Here is an 18,722-nt window from a genome sequence, read left to right as displayed (position 1 = left end):
AAGGAGGGGCTGGCATTGCCACCGGCTCTGCTCCTGTTCCTAGCTGGGTGATGGCAGTTGGTGCGCATTGCCACCTGCTCCACTCCTGATCCCTGCTGGTTGAAGGGGGGCAGGCATTGCCCTCTGCTCTGTGCCTTCACCCAGCTGAGTGGAGGTGGCAGGTGGGCATTGCCTTCTGCTCTGCTTCTGATCCCAGCTGAGTGAAGTTGTTGGGTGGGCATTGCCACCTTCTCCTGATCCCAGCTGGGTGTAGGTAGGGGTGGGCATTGCAACCTGTTTCGCTCCTGATTCCAGCTGGGTGAAGGGGGGGTGGGCATTGTCACCTGCTTTGCTCCTGATCTGAGCTGGGTAAAGGGGGTGGGTGGGCATTGCCACCTGCTCTGCTCCTGATCCTAGCTGGGTGAAGGTGGGGGACAGGCATTGCTACCTGCTCTGAGCTTTCACCCAGCTGGGTGAAGGTGGGGGGGCAGGCATTGTCGCCTGCTCCTCGCCTGATCACAGCCTGGGCTTCCTGCTGCAGCACACTCTCTGGAGGAACGGGCTGCCTCCTCTGGGCTTCCCTCACAGCAGCACCCTCTGCAGGCGCATCAGGGTAGGAAGTGAGTAGTCAGAAACACAGTTAGTCTTTTATATAGTAGGCTATTCCGTAGCGTGCAGTCTAGAAATGTTGAAATGAATGCCTGTAAAAGAGTTCCAAATTTCTTTGTATGCAGAGGAAGTCTAATGGAAACTGTAAAAGCTTGTTCATCAATTATTAGGCATGCCTCCTTATTAGCCAGGTCAGTTTTTTGAGAGCAAGCATATCAACTCACACATATTTTCCCCCATTTACAATGTACCATTGGTCTGTTGCAGGTGAAATCAAAATACCCATTGACTCAAAGATTTATGTTTCTTTTTGATGTCTGCAATTCTGTACTCTCTTTCCAGTTCTTCTATACCACTCTTGAGCCTGGTTGGGATCAACCTGATGGAATCTCATTTGACCTTTTGACATGTTTCTAGTTCTGAATCAAAGAAGGATTTCTGATGGCATCTGTTGAGATGTAAACCATGTCGTACTTTGCATAGTAGTATTGATCACAACATATGAGTTAATAAGGAAGCAAATATATTGATAGGAAGGTCTGATAATTCTTGACATTGTGCTGTAGTGAACAGGAGAATTTCATTCACTTCCATGTATTCCCAGCTAGAGCAAAGTTCTCTACACTATATAATCTGATATCTAGCATTTTGTATCACATGAGAATTTCCCAGTGACATACAGTCTTTATGATCAGTCAGTGTATGAGGGTATGAGTTGCAGCCAAATCGGGGGGTCTACCATTTGGCAACTTTGAATGTTGAATTCAGACCAGTTTTTAAAGTTAATAATCACCAGGTTTTCCCTTCTTTCCCTATATATCATCATGTCCCATAGCAATTTCTGAAAGTAGCAGATATTTTCCAAGATAGCAGTCAAGTCATGGTACAAAATTTGGTATCAGTCAAGTCATGGTACAAAATAAGAAATACTAGAGTGCTCTAATTTACTTAAAATGCCCTCACCAAAGGGTTACCAAGTTCCTGCTGAGGGTAGAGGAGGCTCCTGTTTCCTACTGATGCTCCTGCAGCTGGCAGGGAGGGAAAAATCAGTTGAGTGACAGCATGACATCACTTCCAAGGAAACCACAAAAGAAACATCAGTCTGCTCAGGGAATCACCCCTCTGTGGTTTTACCATAGAATTTCAGGTGATTCATAGAGAGGCATGACTACTGAGTTTTCTTGGAAGTGATGTCATGCTATTGCCTGATGGCACCCTCATGTCCCTTCCCCTCATACTCCTGCTGGTTGCCAGCTGATATACTGGCTGGCAGCCCACCTTTACCAAGTTTTCTAGAAACTTTCCATGTATTTCCGGTCTGTTTAGCACTATCTTATATGCTTTCATATTAGCATGTATTAAGAAGGAACTCTGCAGACTCATGCAGAACATATCTAATATTATTATGATCAGTAATTGAGCTATTTTTAATTGCATTTCAATGACATTTTAACTGAAATTGGTCATTTTATTGGAAATGTAATTCACACTTGAGGTAGTTTATATCTACTGGAAATTTAAAGACATTACAGTACCTCATCTCAAGTTTGAAATACATTTCCAGTCAGATGACCAGTTTAAATGAAAATGTGTGTCTTGTTCAACTTCCATAAAAATTACTCCAACTGTTCATAATTTAAAACTTTATCCTCACAACAACAATCCTGTGAGGTAGGCTAGTCCGAGATTTGACTGACCCAAGATTATCCAGCAAGCTTCCATGACAAAGTGGGTATTCAATCCTGGATCTCTTAGTCTAGAATGATACAGGAAATTAGATTATGTGATTCAGTTTAGGAGAAGCTGAAGTTATAAAGTCCTTTCAAAAGTCTTTGAATGGGTATGTTGAGATTTATTATGGCTAATTTCTATAGAATGTGTATATTTTAAATTCCAACTTAGATAAATACTCATATATAAACAGTTGAACTAGTATATAAACAGTTGTATTAGTAGGTTATTTAAAATGTACCTATGGAATTTAAACAATTAATTGATGGCTTAGAACCTCTGGGACTGGTTACAAATCAGGGTCTTTCCCTCTGGGGCTTTCTTGCATTTGGATCAGAGGTGGTATGTATAAGTTTTGTCTGTCTAAGATAGGATGTCATCCAACAGGCTGTGAGGCAGCAGAGCAATAATCTTCTGTGTTGCTCTACCTTGTTCTTCAAAGAGAAGGTGGGAGACTGCAGCTTTGGGGTCCCTGTTGTGGCACAGGGACCCCAATACCAATTGCTTTCATTCCAGTGGTGATGCACAACATGAGAAGTGGAACACAGCAGCCTGGGGCCCCCATGAAGCTGGAATCACTGGCTCTGCTTGTTAAAAAGAAGAAGCAGTGGCTGTATACCTTTTATTACAGTTGTCCATTGTATGTACTTTCATCTCCTGAACTTGCTAACATAGTCTGTATTGTCAATAAGGTGACTGGCAAGAAAAAATCCCCACAAATGTCCCATAGAGCTGCAATTGGGATGAATACAGCAAGATGTGAGTCTTGACATCCTGTAAATGGTTGTCACTGCTCCGGAACCATGCAAGTCTACTCGGTCTCTAGTATCCAGTTTTCTGAAGGAATCCTACAGCTCTTGTTCTTAAACACAAGTTTGAGTTGTGTTATAGAATGTCATGTGAAGGTTATCAGATACTTGTGCTGATAACAGAATCCCGTGATACTACAAAAGAACTATATGCAATTCCATTTGCTATGTTTGTTTCTTTGCTGTTGAAAGAGTGAAGGAATTATGTGCCAATAGATTATGTGCCAATTATCTTTTTAGCTGCTAATAATATTTTTTTTTCCTCCTGAGAAGGTGTCCTGACTCCAGAGCAAGGGCACAAGTAGTACTCTTCCATTAGATCCTGCTCCAGTCACAGAACAAATGCAGCAACAGACATTGATGCGACTGCATTGGAATTTCCACGATTTATTTAGCAACCCTTCTCTACAGAAAACCTGGGGGTGGGGGGTGGGGGGAGAAGTAATGGGAATACATGCACATAAAGATTGAATTTACATATTTAGTAAAGATAAGGGTAATACGAAAGAATTATCGACTAAGTAATGAATCTGACAAGCTTGTAAAAAGTGTATTAATTGGTACGTCTTCCTCCTCGTTCCCCTTCCCTCTTTGTATTTGTATTTTATGTTAATGTTGTATAGTTGAAATAAAACATTTTAAAAGAGGAAACCTGGGGGGGGGGGAGAACACCAGAGGTGGTCGTAGGATGACCCCCCTGCTGGCTTGCCATGTGGTGCCAATCTCTGCCTCCCCCCGAAGAAGCACCATATGATGGTGCTTCTTCATATAGTTCTTCAGGCTGGTCATCAAAAGATGAATCACATCCTTCCCTCGACTGACCCATGCCCTACAGTGTGCCCTACACTGTGCATACCAGGGTCCACTGTCTTCTGGAAGTACTCCAAGATGTTGGAGGACAAGAGGTGTGCATGCTGCCCTGCACCTACGGGCACCCCAGGAGGTGGCTTCTGTGAGACACTCGGGCCAGACACAATGTGTCTAGGCTGGGCAGAAGAAGATGGCTGAGGGTGAAGGGTTAGAGATGTGGGGTGGGTGGGTGTCACCACTTCTACAATCTTTTACTTTTCCTCCACCATTCTTTTCTCCTGCCCTGCTCTGAAAGCCTGCTGCTGGCCTCAGAAGAAACTGAGATAGGGTCACCAATGATGGGCCCCTCCACCAGTTTCTTCAACATCCTCTGGGTCCCTGCAGTGAGCATGAGGATGGAAAACTCATGTTCCCCAAGGCTACCCCAAAAGACTCCTCTTGTTGCTGTTCTTTCCACAGCTGGAGGAGGGGGACTTTCAGCAGCAGACCTTGCCCAGTGCCAGCTGCTGCCTCAGGCACCTGTGGTGGGGGTGGTGCTCCTGCAGCTGCCTCAGGGAAGATGACCTTGCAAAGCCTCTTGCTGTCACCAGGCTGGTGAATGGTAGCTGTTCTGGGGCGAGCCTCTTCCACAGCCCTCCTCCTCCCCTTTCCCCTTTAGTCTTATCCCTCACCTTTCCCCCAGGGCCCCACTCTGGTTTCCTGTCACTCATTTTTCTACCTCCTGAAATCTACACTAACTAGTAACTAACCTTCTTAAATAGTTAAACCACCCAAAGCACCTAGCCAAAAATGAGTTTCTTTTTAAAACCTACCTACCTACTCTGAAAGCTTGCTTTTTGTGATGCTCACAGAAATCTTTTTTTAAAAAGGCCCTATTTAGGTATGTGGAGGCACTACACTAGCAAGCAACTTAATTCTTCTTCAGGAATCAAGCTACCCGTGGCCTAAACCCCAATTTATTGTATTGTACATGTATACATATTTATTGTATGTGACTGTGCATGAGATTTGGCCCCATTGTGTGACTGATGTTAGGATTGTGTGATTTGCCCTCTTATATTGTAAATTTTGCCCCGCCGTATTGGTTGGCCAGGGTGGCTGACTTTAGGGTAGCCTCCTGGTCTACTGTGATCAGGGTTAGGAGACTGAACCCTACTCTGACACTGATGTTGGATAATGCCAGGTCCATTAGAAATAAGATAAGAACACTGCGTGATTATATTGGAGTGGATAATATGGACCTGATATGCGTGACCTGGGTGGGGGAGGGCGAGGCGGTTGTCCTGAATGAGCTGACTCCCCCCCCCACAGGCTTTTCGGTCTTTCATCAGCCCCGGACAGGTGGTTGAAAGGTAGGGGTAGCAATACTCATATGAGAGTCTTTCTCGTTCAGGTCACTCCCTGCCCCGATGATCGCTGGCATTGATTGTGTGAGTTTGGTGTGGAATGCTGAGGAGAGTTTAGCTATCTGTTTGGTGTACCAACCGCCTAGTGCACCAGCAGCTACCCTGTTGAGCCTGTTGGAGGTGGTGGTGGGGCAGGCCTTGGAATTTCCTAGGCTTTTGGTCTTGGGGAATTTCAACATCCATGCAGATGATAATACCTCCTTACAGGTGCAGACCTGGTGTCTTCCATGGCGACACTGGGACTCTCCCAAGTTGTATCAGCTCCCACGCATCAAGCAAGCCACACACTAGATTTGATCTTCAGGATGGGGCTCCATGTTGATCTTGATGAAATAGAAGTGGTGCCATTTTGTCCTGAAGGCTTGTCTGGGTATGCCACAAGTTGATTTATACTCGTTCAAGAGACTAATGGATCCAATAGGATTCCAGAATGCTCTGCAGTTCATTGAATGAGCTGGTGGAGGACTGGTGTGTCTGTCTCTCTGAAATCATCAATGAAATCACTCCCTATTGCTCTCTCTGTTCCCATTCCAGACTGGCCTCCTAGTATACAGAGGAGCTAAGATGGATGAAGCAGGAGCTGAGATGGCTTAAGTGAATGTGGCAGCAGAGTCGGGATGAAGAGGCGAAATCATCTTATAGAGCGATAGTTGTTGTGGGTTTTCCGGGCTGTATTGCCGTGGTCTTGGCATTGTAGTTCCTGATGTTTCGCCAGCAGCTGTGGCTGGCATCTTCAGAGGTGTAGCACCAAAATACAGAGATCAATCAGTGTCACAAGTTGTAGTGTGGACAGTAATTACTGTTCCCTCTTTTTCCCCCTCTCCCCTGTGCACAATTGGCAGGGGTGGGCTGTATTAGTTGCTATCTTGGGAACTGTGTTCTATGATAATTATGTTGTTGTTTTTATTGTGATTTATATTTGCTATAATCCATTTTGAGAATGCTTGTGGGGAGGGCAGGCTAGAAGCCTAATAAATAAATTTAAAAAATATAAATAAATAAATCTATAGGTAAGCCTCTGACAAAAAACCTACTTCTAATGTACCTGGCCTGGCTCAAAGAGAGCCAGTGGTGAAAACCTAGTTAAACGTCACTAATGGGCAGCCTGTTTATCTATAGAATTTGAGTAGAACCTAGGGTTGCCAGGTCCCCTCAACCTCCGGGCGGGGGATAGGGGCCTGGCACTTACCTTGGGGGAGAGGGGATGTGTGTGCGCAAAGCGCGGGCGCCCCCACAGGCGCAATGACGTCACTTCAGAAGTGACATCATCGCACAGCCCCTGGGAGCATGTCCAGGCTCCACAGGGGCTCAAAACGGGCCCAATCCATGCTGAAATGGGCCCGTTTTTGAGGCGCTGCAGAGCGCAGGAGCGCTTCTGCATGCCGCAGCGCCTGAAAATGGGCCCGTTCTGCCACAGATCAGGCCTGTTTTGAGGCGCTGCAGAACGCAGGAGTGCTCCTGCACTCCGCAGTGCCTGAAAATGGGCCCAATCCATGACAGAACGGGCCCGTTTTTGGGCACTGGAGCGCAGAAGCGCTCCTGTGCTCTGCAGCACCTGAAAACAGGCCCGATCCATGGCCTGGGCATGCTCCCAGGGGCTGTGCAATGACATCACTTCTGAACGGAGCCGATCCCGGTGGCTGCTGCTCACAGGAGCGCACAGTGCTGTGGGGGAGCCCACAGGGAAGGTGCATGCCCCCTGCCAGTTAGGTAAGTAGGGGTGGGATGGGGTAAGCGGGGGCGGGGGATCCCTCACCCCCACTGGGGGTCTGGAATCCCCAGTAGTAGAATCTGAAGTCTTCTTAATTCCTATACAAACCTATTAAAGGAGAAAAAAACTTTATTTGGCCCCTAAAAGCTACCAGTTTTGCTTTACATGACCTAAAACTAGCCTATCTTAAAAACCTCTTTTTAAAAGTTCACAATCCTTGTGAATACCCATAGTACAGCAAAACTGTAATTCAGTTAATTTCAGTTAACTAACTGAACCACGCACCCCAACAAACACCACACCCTAAAGAAGAACAACCAATAACTGAACACCAAACCAACTTCTATGCCAACAGAAAGCAGAACCCAGCAAAAAAAACACCAACCAAACTTCTGTAAAAAAAAGAAAAGTCCCAACAACAGGAGAAAACATCCCCCCCCCCCCAGAACAACCAGCAAAAATTTACAGCAACAAAGAAAGCACCCACAACAGGGGAAAACAGCCCCCTCAGAAGAACAAGTGAATTTAATAAATCTAATAGGAACTATAAAATACGAAACGATCAATTACTCACAACAGGATAAAACAAAAGACCCCTCCATAAGAATAAACAGCAAAATTAACAGTAAATATAACCATGTTCAAAACCCAGAAACCAAAGGCTCCCCTCAAAAGCCCAACCAAAGCACTATCCCACACAACAAAAGAGTTTTTAAAATGCAAAGTAAAAAAACCGCCTCCCCTGTGATCATGGACTGCAGAATTCGCCCACATCACTGATAGCAACAGTCCCAGTCCCATGCCCCCCCCCCCACGTGATTGTGCCCTGCTGCGAAGTTGCTCACAAGAACCTCACTCCGGTGGCTGCTGCACCCCCTCAGCCTCCCTCACAGCTGCTGGCCAGCGTCTCTGTGCTGGGCAGAAGGGCAGCTTAATGCAACCCAAAAGCCCTCTTCGGAGATGGTGTGTGGGGAGGTTGTGAGCTGGTGGCTCATCCAGCGCAGGCTACCTGGGCTGGTCTGATTAAGACTGTTAAGCCTGAGAGTACTGCTGGAGAGCTGGTGTGTGCTTGCACCACCACACACGTGCTCCCTCCTCCCCAGACTGGTGTTCCACATGGAAACACTGATCCGGGGGGGGCATACAACTCCTCCATCTTTCTTTTCTTCAGTACTCCCTGGGTTAATGGTCCCAGTTGGAACTGGAGTATGACCAGACCCACACTTTCACTGGTGAAGAGAAGAACCCCCCAGGGGCAGGAAGCTCCCCCCTGTGAGTGAGTGTGTGCATGCAGCACACCCGCATATACTTTATGAATTGTCCTGGTCTCCCCCTGGCCACCACAGCCATCTACCTAGTGCCTCAAACCCCAGTGGCACTGAGGGGGGCTGATGGCCCTCCCCCACAAGTGGGTGAGACCCCGTGCCCCCCTATTTGATTTGTTGCCATTTGAGGAGGCCCTGGTAGTATGGAGGCAGCATGCGGTGGCTGCTCCCATGGGATCCACAGACCCCCACTTCATTTGGGGGCTGATCCACCTATCGGGGGAGAGGTGCCTGGTGGATCCTTGGGGCCACCACTTCCCTGGCAGCCCAGGGCCAGGGACCATTTCCAGGGATGTGCTCTGAGGCTAGTGGGGGAGCTACTGTCAGCCACAGACAAGCAACATGACAGAAAGGGACTAGTTGTTTGACAGAGACTTTATTGAACTGCCAACAGTGAACAGGATGTCTGCCTGCATGTTGCCAACTTCCCTTGTGTGGGACGGGAGCTGCACCTGTTTATGCAGTGGCCAGAGCCATAAGGGCCATTCCTCATGCTGCCTTTTCAGTGATGGGGTCAAGTTTTGGGCTGCCTGGGAACTGACTACGTCTGGCTGGAACAGCCATTCTTCCTGGGCTTCCTGATGAGGTCCCTGCCTGAAAGGAAAATGGAGATGTGTGGTGAGGGGCTGGACGTATGCAGATCTGCCACATCCTGTGAGGGTGTTCATGGCCAGAGGTGGCAGCTCCATCGCCATGGGTGCTGCTGGCAACCCAATGATGGGTGCCTCCTGAAATGACATGCTCCTTGTCTGTATCTGGATGTTCCACTGCAGCATTGCTGCTTGGAATCCTGATCCTGTGAGGGAGACAGTCATGGGGTTGTGCACCTACCATCGCAGGGGAGTTATGAGAGCAAGAACCCAGTCACCCTGCCCCACAGCCGCACTCTCTTCTCTGCCCGAGGGAGAATCCAGCTGAGGAAGTCTGAGTGAAGTCCCAACATGGGCTGCTGAGAGGCCTCCCCTGAAACAGCTATGTTGAGCATGGTTCTCTGGGCGACTGCCTCTGTAGCAAGCATGAGCCACACCAGCTCGTGGGCAGGGGCCATCCCCACCCCCCCAGCAAGCCTCAACTGCGGTGGCCAGCATTGGGGGTCAGCAGAGGGGGAGGCTGGTGTGAAGAAGCAAGCTGAGGCAGCCGCCTCCCCCGCTCCTTCTTACCTGTAGGTGTGCCCTCACCCCTCCCTGAGCCAGAACTCAATAGATGGGTAACCTGCAAGAGACTTTGAGTGGTACTTGTCAGTCAGACATTCTGCACATGGCTCTCCACCCACACGTGAGTGCGAGGCATACTCTGAATTTCACTAAGTTCCCCCTGCACACTCTTGCCCCACTACTGTGAGCATCCTCTCCTGCCTCACGCTCTAAGTCCCTACGGCAGGGGGCTCTTGAGCAGAGCCTGCTGCCACATCCCTGCTTACCTGGGATCATGAGCATCCTAGCTAGAGGTTATGTAGGGTGCCCAGGAGATGATTGGAGTGGGCTTGGATGCTGTGGGGGCACAAACAGATTGGTCCCCATGGTAGTCAGCATCCTATGTTCTGCCAGGCCGCTTGGGCAGGGCCAGACATGCAGGGGCAGGGTATCAACTTTTCCCATACAATGAGCACCTGTGGGCCACACCATCATTTTTTGTAGCATAAATTTCCATCGCTACTGGGGGCGTTCCCATGCCTGGAATGTCTTAGGGAGCCGACTAACTCGTCCCCTCGCCCCCTGACCACCCCTCTGGTCTACTAACAAAGGGACTTCTGTCCATGCCCAGCTGTCATGGCCGGGTGCCTGTAGAGGACCCTGGTGGAGTGCCGTTGGGCTGCTGTGCCGTTTGGGGTGGGGTGGACATTGCACAAGCAAATTTCTGGGATACATTGGCATAATCTCTAGTCAGCTTCCAGGGAGTTCCCCTCCCCCTCAGGACTGCACTGTAGGTGGAAAGAATAAATAATTAGGATCACAATGGATGGGTGAGAGGTATACTTTCTACTGCACCACAATTTAATTTTTAAGGCCTTATTTTTAAGCAGTTTTACCAAGATTTCAAAAGTTTTTCTTGGTAGCTCCTTCTGTTGTAGTTCTTCATTCATAAACCCAACGTATTTTCTATCTTAAACAAAAAACCTACCACTGCATATACAGGAAAGCAATCTTTTCATGTTTTAACTTTACCACTTGGCCCCAAGGCAGGAATTAGGAATATCACTCCAAGGTTCGTTCTTTTTTTCTTCCTTTTACCACGGCCAAGTTCTCCCCACTCCCTCCCTTTAGGCTATTAAATGTATTTGTTCAAAATGTATTATATTTTTTTATATTTTAGATGTGGTTTGCATCTGAAGAGTGAAATATACAAAATGTGAAGTATTGTGTGTTAAAATAAAAAGCAGGATGTGTAATTAAAGTACCAGTTAATCTGCTTTTCCCAGCCCTATAATGTGTTCCAGAATATAATGCCCTTTTGTTGAAATAATTCCCCTTAAGAATTTAACGGCCATAAGAGGTTTTTTTCTTATTGATGTACAGCGCTCAGCTGGTCTCCTGCCATGTTATTAAATACGGATTAGAAATAACATTGGCATATTGAAGCCTTAATTCTTTTAACAGGATAAACAGCAAATAGAATCTGATGTGTTGCTTGTGTACTTCTGACCTTGTATGCTGTTTAAGACAAACACAGCAATAGCAGGTCTCTCACCAGAGTTTACAATGAAGAGGTATTCATTTCTGAGCTATGTTGGCTAAGAATATCACACTTTTTAATCTAGTCTTCTGTAATGGAATATAGTAGCATGACTGCTGGCTATATTCAACATTACAACATTATTTGGTTTATTTATAGCTTGAATTAAAATTCGTTGTTACAGCTCCTTACAGTGTAAAAATCAAAATGAAATACAGTAAAATTTATAGCAGGAATATCTTTCTCTTTTCCAATGGTTGTATATATTTAGTTAGTGATTAGCATTGATACAGTCACAGAGGGCTGAGGAGGATATTTGCCTCATAAGCCCAGGAGGGGACATGACAGGTTGTACTGGAGCACGTTGCTTACTTAGTTCATGGAAAAGAGGAAGAGCTTATTTCTTCTTTTGCCAGAGCAAAAGCTGTTGCCAGGTTGTTTGTTTATTTCCATTCGACTATACCATTCAAGAGTCTGTGATTAAATGAAAAAGTTTTTAAAATATTTATGGATGGTATCTAGCAGCAAATATTGAGTATAAGTTATGGTCAAGATGAGCTTTTATGAATGGAGTTCATAAACTTGAATTATTTTGCAGACCAAAAGTTTTACACTTTTTGGAGACCAAGTTTTACACTCTAAATCCTATTCTCCACAATAACAATTAAACATTGCTGTTATAGCAATACATCATACTTCCAATATTAGAGCACCACTAGGTGGCATAGTTTTATAAATTGCAGGTAACTGTTTACATGTTCCATCTCTACAACCCAGTCTTTCTGTACTGCTACACAGAAAACTTCGGCAATGTTTGAGCCTCAAAGTCAGTCTGAGAAATGTACTTAACTTTGGCTGGATTGTGTCCCTTGTTTTAAAAATATCTTATAGCAGATATGCCATCCAAGCTCTTCTGTTAATTATAGAAATGAATTCCCAGATATGCTAGTAGCTTCTTATCCAGATACCCAAAATGATTGCAGGCTGCATTTTAGTACTAATGATACCTTCATTTGACTACCACCACTCCAGTAGACTACCAGGGAATCTGTAATTACCTGGGAGAACTAAATGATGCTGTTTTGACTCTCTATGAAACACCTGTATGCAGAAAGGTACACGTAATCACATGCTGAAATTTGATCAGCTACAGATTCAAATTAGGATGCCAGAACATAGCAAAGCTTGGCTGCCAAAGAGATAGTCTGACACCCCCCCCGCCCGCCATTCTTCATCTGCTGCTCTTATTTGCTCCTACATCTTGTGCTAATTTCATGCATAGAAGGGGCAGTGAGAATATATATAAATGGGTGTTCAAAGACATATGAATGTAACTTTTTAATGGGCACATTGAAATTTGCTTATTCAGTTCAAGACCTCTTCAATTACAATTTCAGTTACAGTACATCAGTCCTACCAGCTTTTTCACTAATTTAGGAATGGGGAGAGGCAATCCAGCCCAGTTCCACTCTTCATTGCAGCCCCAGCCCACACGGCTTTTTGTTCATGATCTCTGGCATGGCCTTTTTGGGGATCAAAAAAAGTGCCCCTCCTACTTTTGCAATAGCCAAAAATCCAGTGTCTTTTTTAGTAAAGGACTAATGTATCTAATTGCTGACATTGTAACTTGCAGCATGCATCTCTTAAACATCTCTTAAACGTGAAATTTGCCTGTTTCTTGAAGGTTAACTGATACTCAGCGAAAATGGACCCTCTGCACCCTTACTATAGCCAGAAGACTTATAGTAAATGCCCATATTCAATGGACTGAATACCTTACATATTTCTATTTTGTATGGGTTGTTTTAATTTTTTTAAATTATTTTTTAAGTGCAGCAGAATGAGGTAGGAATAAGGTGGAAGGTGATCACATTTTGAAATATTCCGTAATCTTAAAAAGATGCGGCTACAAGCTTTCTCTGTGCTTTCTCCTTTCTATTTTCATTATTTTTTAAAAAAATACAAAGGAACATTCAAAGGTGAACTATATCACATGAGCCAGTGTGGTGTAGTGATTAGAGTGTTGGTCAAGATCTGGGAGACCCAGGTTTGAATCTCTAATCTACCATGGAAGCTCTCTGAGTGACTTTGGGTTAACCTACCTCACCCTAGCCCTACCTCACAGGGTAGTTGTAAGGATAAAATTGTTGGAATATAGCAATGCCTAGTATACAAAGAAGAAGAAAACAGCGGACAGCAAGCTCTAGATAGACAGAACTGTAGGAGGGAGTACTTTCTTTCTTAAGGAAATTTTCTCCTTGACTGTTTGCAAAATGCTAACCTTAGGCTGTCCTAGATCTCTCCACACTGAAATTCTCTCTCAAGCTAACTAGGAATCTAGGCTTATCTCTCCACTTTCATTTACAGTTTTGTCAATTCTAAAATAATAAAGCTTTTGTTAATCTTTAATCAGTTTGATGTCCTGACTAGAGATGGGCATGAACTGGAAAAAAACTGAACCATGTGGTTCATGGTTCGTCAAATTTCACAAACCACGAACCATGAACTTTCACGAACCTGCCCCGGGTTCGCAAACCAGTTCATTTGGTTCGTGAAAATGTCACTTCTGGGTCAGAAAATTGTCACTTCTGGGTCAGCAGAAGGTCTGCAGGAAGTTCATCCCTTGTTGCCTAGGAAACTGATTGATTGGCACCAGGCTGTCTGCACTGATGAACCAAAAAACGAACCAAACAAACCAGCCTAAAAGTTCGTGGCGGTTCATCAGAAATGGGATCTGACAAACCGTGGTTCGTGAACCACAAACCGGCCTGGTTCATGCTTAATTTTCATTCGTATTTCGGTTCGTGCCCATCTTTAGTCCTGACTCCTGACTGTTGCAAAGGCACTCTTCCAATGTAATTGTAAGTGAGAAGAATGATGTAAGCTGCTTTATCTTCCCATTGGGGAGAAAGTAGGGTTGCCAGCCCTGTGCTGGTGATGGGGAATCCCCCGCCCCACTTTTCACTCCATTCACCTGGCTGACGGTGGTGGTGGGGGATAAGAAGGCAGGTCAGGAGCCACCTGACCACATGTCGAAAAGGCATGTGCTCTCTGGAGGCACTGATGCACTTCTGGTTGAAAAATGGAAGCTGTGGGGTCTCAGAAGTGCCAAAATCAGCCCCAAACATGATTTTTGAAGATGCTTTTATGTTTTGAAGCTTTGTTTCTTGAAAGTTAACTGATGCTCAACAAAAACGAACCCTCTGTGCCCTTACTCTGCCAGTGTAGGAGAAAGCGTGACTTTGATCTATTTCCTTCACTGTAGATGTTCCCATGCCAGTTTATTTTGTCCTCAAAATGTAGTGGCGGAAATTAATCTAACATTTTATTGATAATTTATATGTTGAATTTCTGTATGTTGTGGAGGTAGATCTGACAAAAAAGTGGTGTTAACCCTGGTGATATCACTGTTTGATAGAAAGAAACTCCTACTGAAATATTGGTATTAATTATTTCAATAAGATTACATTTACTTTTTGCAGATTCAGCATAATGGCAATAGTTCAATTTTATTTGTTGTAGGCTGGTAGTGATGGAGAAAGTATTGGAAACTGCCCATTTTCTCAGCGCCTTTTTATGATTCTGTGGCTGAAGGGTGTTATATTTAATGTTACAACTGTGGACTTGAAACGGTGAGTTTATAACCTCCCACATTTTCTATATATACATATGTGTGTATGTATTTTATAGAACAAATTGCAGGTTAGTGAGGAACTGCAGTGGTGCAAATAATTTGGAAATCTCCTCTCCAGTCATTTATGTACTATATTTTCTGTATTCTAAATTCCTTTATCCCTTAGCCGAACCTGAGTTTTTCTTAACATTCTGTCTCTTTTAGGGCATATTTAGTCCTCAACGGATCAGTATTTAAGCATTTTGAAAATGCTGACTATGTATAAGATACAGCAACTTTTTCTTATGGCTAATTTACTAAGTCTTTATTTCTGCACTTATAGTTGTTAGAATTCTGTTTGCTGTCTGATTATAGCCCAGTTTTGCTGTTTTCATTATACTCATAGGCCACGACCAGTTTACTTTTAGATACAGTGATGTCACGGACAAAAAAATGAATTGTTGTTTTTACATATATGTATTTTATTGTACTGTATGTGTGTTTTAACTTGGTTTTAATTGTTTTAATTATTTTTGTTTGGTTTCAGTGGTTTTTAAGATGTACTTTTTAATGTTTTTTAATCTGTTAGCTTCCTTGGTAGCCCTGATCAGGGCAGAATGTTGGGGTATACATTCTGTAAATAATAAATAAATAAATAAATAAATAAATAAATAAACACCCAGCTAAGCAGATTTTCCATATTGCTTTCATTGCCACTACGAATACAGAAGCTTTTGCAGAGACAATAGAATGTTGGCACAATCAGTTGAACAGTGAATTTCCATCCTCCTTCCATCCTCTTGCAACTTCATGTCCCTGTTCCTTTCCAAGCAATCTGTACAAAAATGATGTGCACCCTTTTCCTTATATCTCCACCAAAGAGATACTTTTCAAACTTTTTCTGAAAAACGAAGGCTGGGGATGTAGAAGAACTAGTATATCATGGCAGTAAATTGTTATATACAGATTCAGATGGCTCAAACCAGTACATTCAGTAACTGTTGGGTGCAGATGTCTCCTGCCTTGCTTATTTATTCTAAAAGAGAATATACTTGTTTGCTAATGGTAGTTTGCATAATAGTTTATTTCCTCATGGGCGTGGACAGGGATGGAAATTCTGGCTGTTCAACCATCCATGTAGTAACTGTATCTGCAGGCTGTTAAAACCTATTTGCCAAATCTTCTATGGAAACTCTCTTTTCTAGTTGAAAACTACTGTTATCAACTGTAAGTAGAGCTTGTCAACTGAGCAGGAAACAATGAGTTAACCTGCTCCTGTGTTATTAAGAGCATTTGATATACAGCATTTGATATACAGTAGCAATTACATGGAACTTTTCAAACCATGAAAAATTAAGCTGGCTAAGCCTGCATCCAGCTTAAACACTTGTGACTGAAATTCTCAGTTAAAGGGTATACCTGTCGAATTCAACTGATTTTGAGAATACCTGGCTTTTTCTGGACTGCTCTTAATGACATTATGAGTCTTCCCCCATCTAATTTTTAAAATAATGTATCAGTCTGCTACAATATCAGCGCTTAACAGATAGCTGATCTAAAATAGCAAGATGTTTATTTATTTATTTATTTATTTATTTATTTATTTATTTATTTATTTATACCCTGCCCTCCCCATGAATGGGCTCAGGGCGGCTCACAACATTCATAAAATACAATAAATCATAAAAGTATAAAATCAGTAATAAACTTAAAACAGTCATTAAAATAGTCCAGATGCCGTATCCATAGGCTACTTAAATAAAAAGTCAGGAGTCATATATAGGCATAAATATGGGCATAGCACATGGCTGAGGGCAGTCTCAGAAAAAGTGGTGGTATTAGGTGGAAGAGGGGAGACACCCGCTGGTCCTCAGCCAAAGGCCTGGCAGAACATCTCTGTTTTACAGGCCCTGTGGAACTGTAACAGGTCCTGCACGGCCCGGCTCTCCAGCGGGATAGCATTCCACCAGGCTGGGGCCAGGGCAGAAAAATCCCTGACCCTGGTAAAGGCCAGAAGATATCCTTTGGGCTGAGGAACACCAGGAGTTGCTTGTCTGCAGAGCACAACACCTAGTGGGGATGACGGTCCCGCAGGTATGCAGGTCCCAGTTCGTGAAGGGCTTTAAACACCAAGGTTAACACCTTGAAGAGGATCTGGAACTCCACTGGGAGCTAGTGCAGCTGGCACAGCACAGGATGAATGTGTGCTCGAATTGGAGTTCCAGTAAGGATGCATGCCACTGTGTTCTGGACCAGCTATAACTTCTGGGTCAGTCCCAAAGGCAGCCCAGCATAGAGTGAGTTGCAGTAGTCTAGCCTGGAGGTGACTGTTGCGTGGATTACTGTAGCCAGGTCCCGGGGCGAAAGATAGGGCGCCAGTTGCCTGGCCTGTGGAAGATGAAAAAAGGCAGACCTGGCAACGGTCGTGACCTGGGCCTCCATTGAAAGCATGACATCCAAGGTCACGCCCAGGCTCCTCACCGTCAATGAAGGCAAGTTCCTGCTCACATTTTTTCTCTTATTTAGGAAGCCTGCAGACCTTCAGAACTTGGCACCAGGAACAAACCCTCCTTTTATGATTTTTGATGGTGAAGTGAAAACAGATGTGAATAAAATTGAAGAGTTCTTAGAAGACAAATTAGCACCACCAAGGTACTATCTGCTGTTTTCGATTTGGTAGCTATAGTGTTGCTGCCATGCAGAATATATGTTGAGTATTCTCATAGATCACTAGGTGTTAAGACCATCCCACATTAAAAGTTTATGTTTTAATATGCGTTAAGATCTATTGTTGCCATTTTAGTCTTGCCAAATGGTAAGACCCATTCAGGATTCTCCTAAGTAAAATTCTTTGAAACAATGAGTTAGGATTCATTCTTACATCTTAATTTTTTTCAGATATCCCAAGCTTGCACCAAACCACCCAGAATCATATTCTGCAGGAAATGATGTATTTGCTAAATTTTCTGCATTCATAAAAAACACAAGAAAAGATGCCAATGAAAGTAAGTACGTATACACTTCGTACGCTGACTTAAGAAATACCTACTATAGCTGCTAATCTCTTTGTGCCCACACTCTTTCTTGATCTTCTGATTCCAGGCCTGTGAAGAATAGCATCTGTTTCTTCCTTTATTGAGACATATGTTGCTTGTTAAACATGCCAATAAGGGCCAAAATACATTCTGTGAAATCCACAAGTCAGAGTGTGAGTTCCCAACCCAACCCAAATTATATATTCTAGCAGGGACTCACCTTTTAAAAGGTCTTCCCTTTGCCTGTAAAAGGGGCATGGGGAGGGAGGGTTTCAGGCTTCTCTCTCATGGCATTTTTTAGCCATGGGGCAACTGTTTGCCCCTTCCTCTGGTGCCACTTATCCATTCCAAGGCACATGCAGCCAGAGAGAAGGGCAAACAGACGCCTCCAGTACTTTTTGGCAGCAAAAATGCCGTGGGAAAAAGCTCAAAGCCCCTTCATTTCCTGTGCCTTGCTTGCAGCCAAACAGAGAGCTTTTAAAATGTGAATCCCTGCAAGAATGTACAACTGTAAGAAGGGTCGGGAGCCCAGGTCTTGATTCATGGATTTTGGATAGTGTATTTTGGCCCTGTGTTTGAGATGCAGGCAGGAATTGCTGTGGTGGTGGACACTGATGAAAAAGGCACTGATGACTCTTGAAAGCTGTTTTCTACCTAAGTTCTGAAGTGAAGGGGCATTTATGGGTCTCTTTCTCAAGTAAAAGGTTACAGGTTCTCCAACTGCAGTGTGCTACCCTTCTTTTCAACTTTCCAAAGTGGTTCAGGAAAGAAGGCAGGCAGAGAGATATACAGTACTGGACGGCATTTGATGGAAGACAGTATTATATATATGGTGCATCATTTTTAAGTTGCTTTGTTTTACTTTTTGCAATAGTTTAAACTGTTAAATAATTTGTCACATTTGTAATATAAAATAAAACATGATACCAAAGCATCTATATTGGGCTGCATACACCATGAGCCTCATGCAGAAGTGTCAAATAAGTTGCCACAGGATGCACACACAGGAGGGAGTACTAAC

The 18,722-nt window shown here is 44.1% G+C and overlaps 1 protein-coding gene across 1 annotated transcript in view; it reads left to right on the top strand.

Moving 5' to 3' along the window:
* The window catches only part of CLIC6 (chloride intracellular channel 6), a 40,393-nt gene that overhangs the window by 9,673 nt on the left and 11,998 nt on the right, over window positions 1-18,722 (top strand). The window contains exons 3-5 of the mRNA XM_054974111.1: window positions 14,576-14,685; window positions 17,193-17,318; window positions 17,565-17,671. Coding sequence (XP_054830086.1) covers window positions 14,576-14,685; window positions 17,193-17,318; window positions 17,565-17,671 — 343 coding nt within the window. The remainder of the gene's footprint in view (window positions 1-14,575; window positions 14,686-17,192; window positions 17,319-17,564; window positions 17,672-18,722) is intronic.

Source organism: Eublepharis macularius, chromosome 3 (assembly GCF_028583425.1).
Source record: "Eublepharis macularius isolate TG4126 chromosome 3, MPM_Emac_v1.0, whole genome shotgun sequence".
In the NCBI taxonomy this organism is placed as follows: domain Eukaryota; kingdom Metazoa; phylum Chordata; class Lepidosauria; order Squamata; family Eublepharidae; genus Eublepharis; species Eublepharis macularius.
Note: the sequence above shows the minus strand (reverse complement) of the source record. Positions and strands in the feature narration are given on the sequence as shown.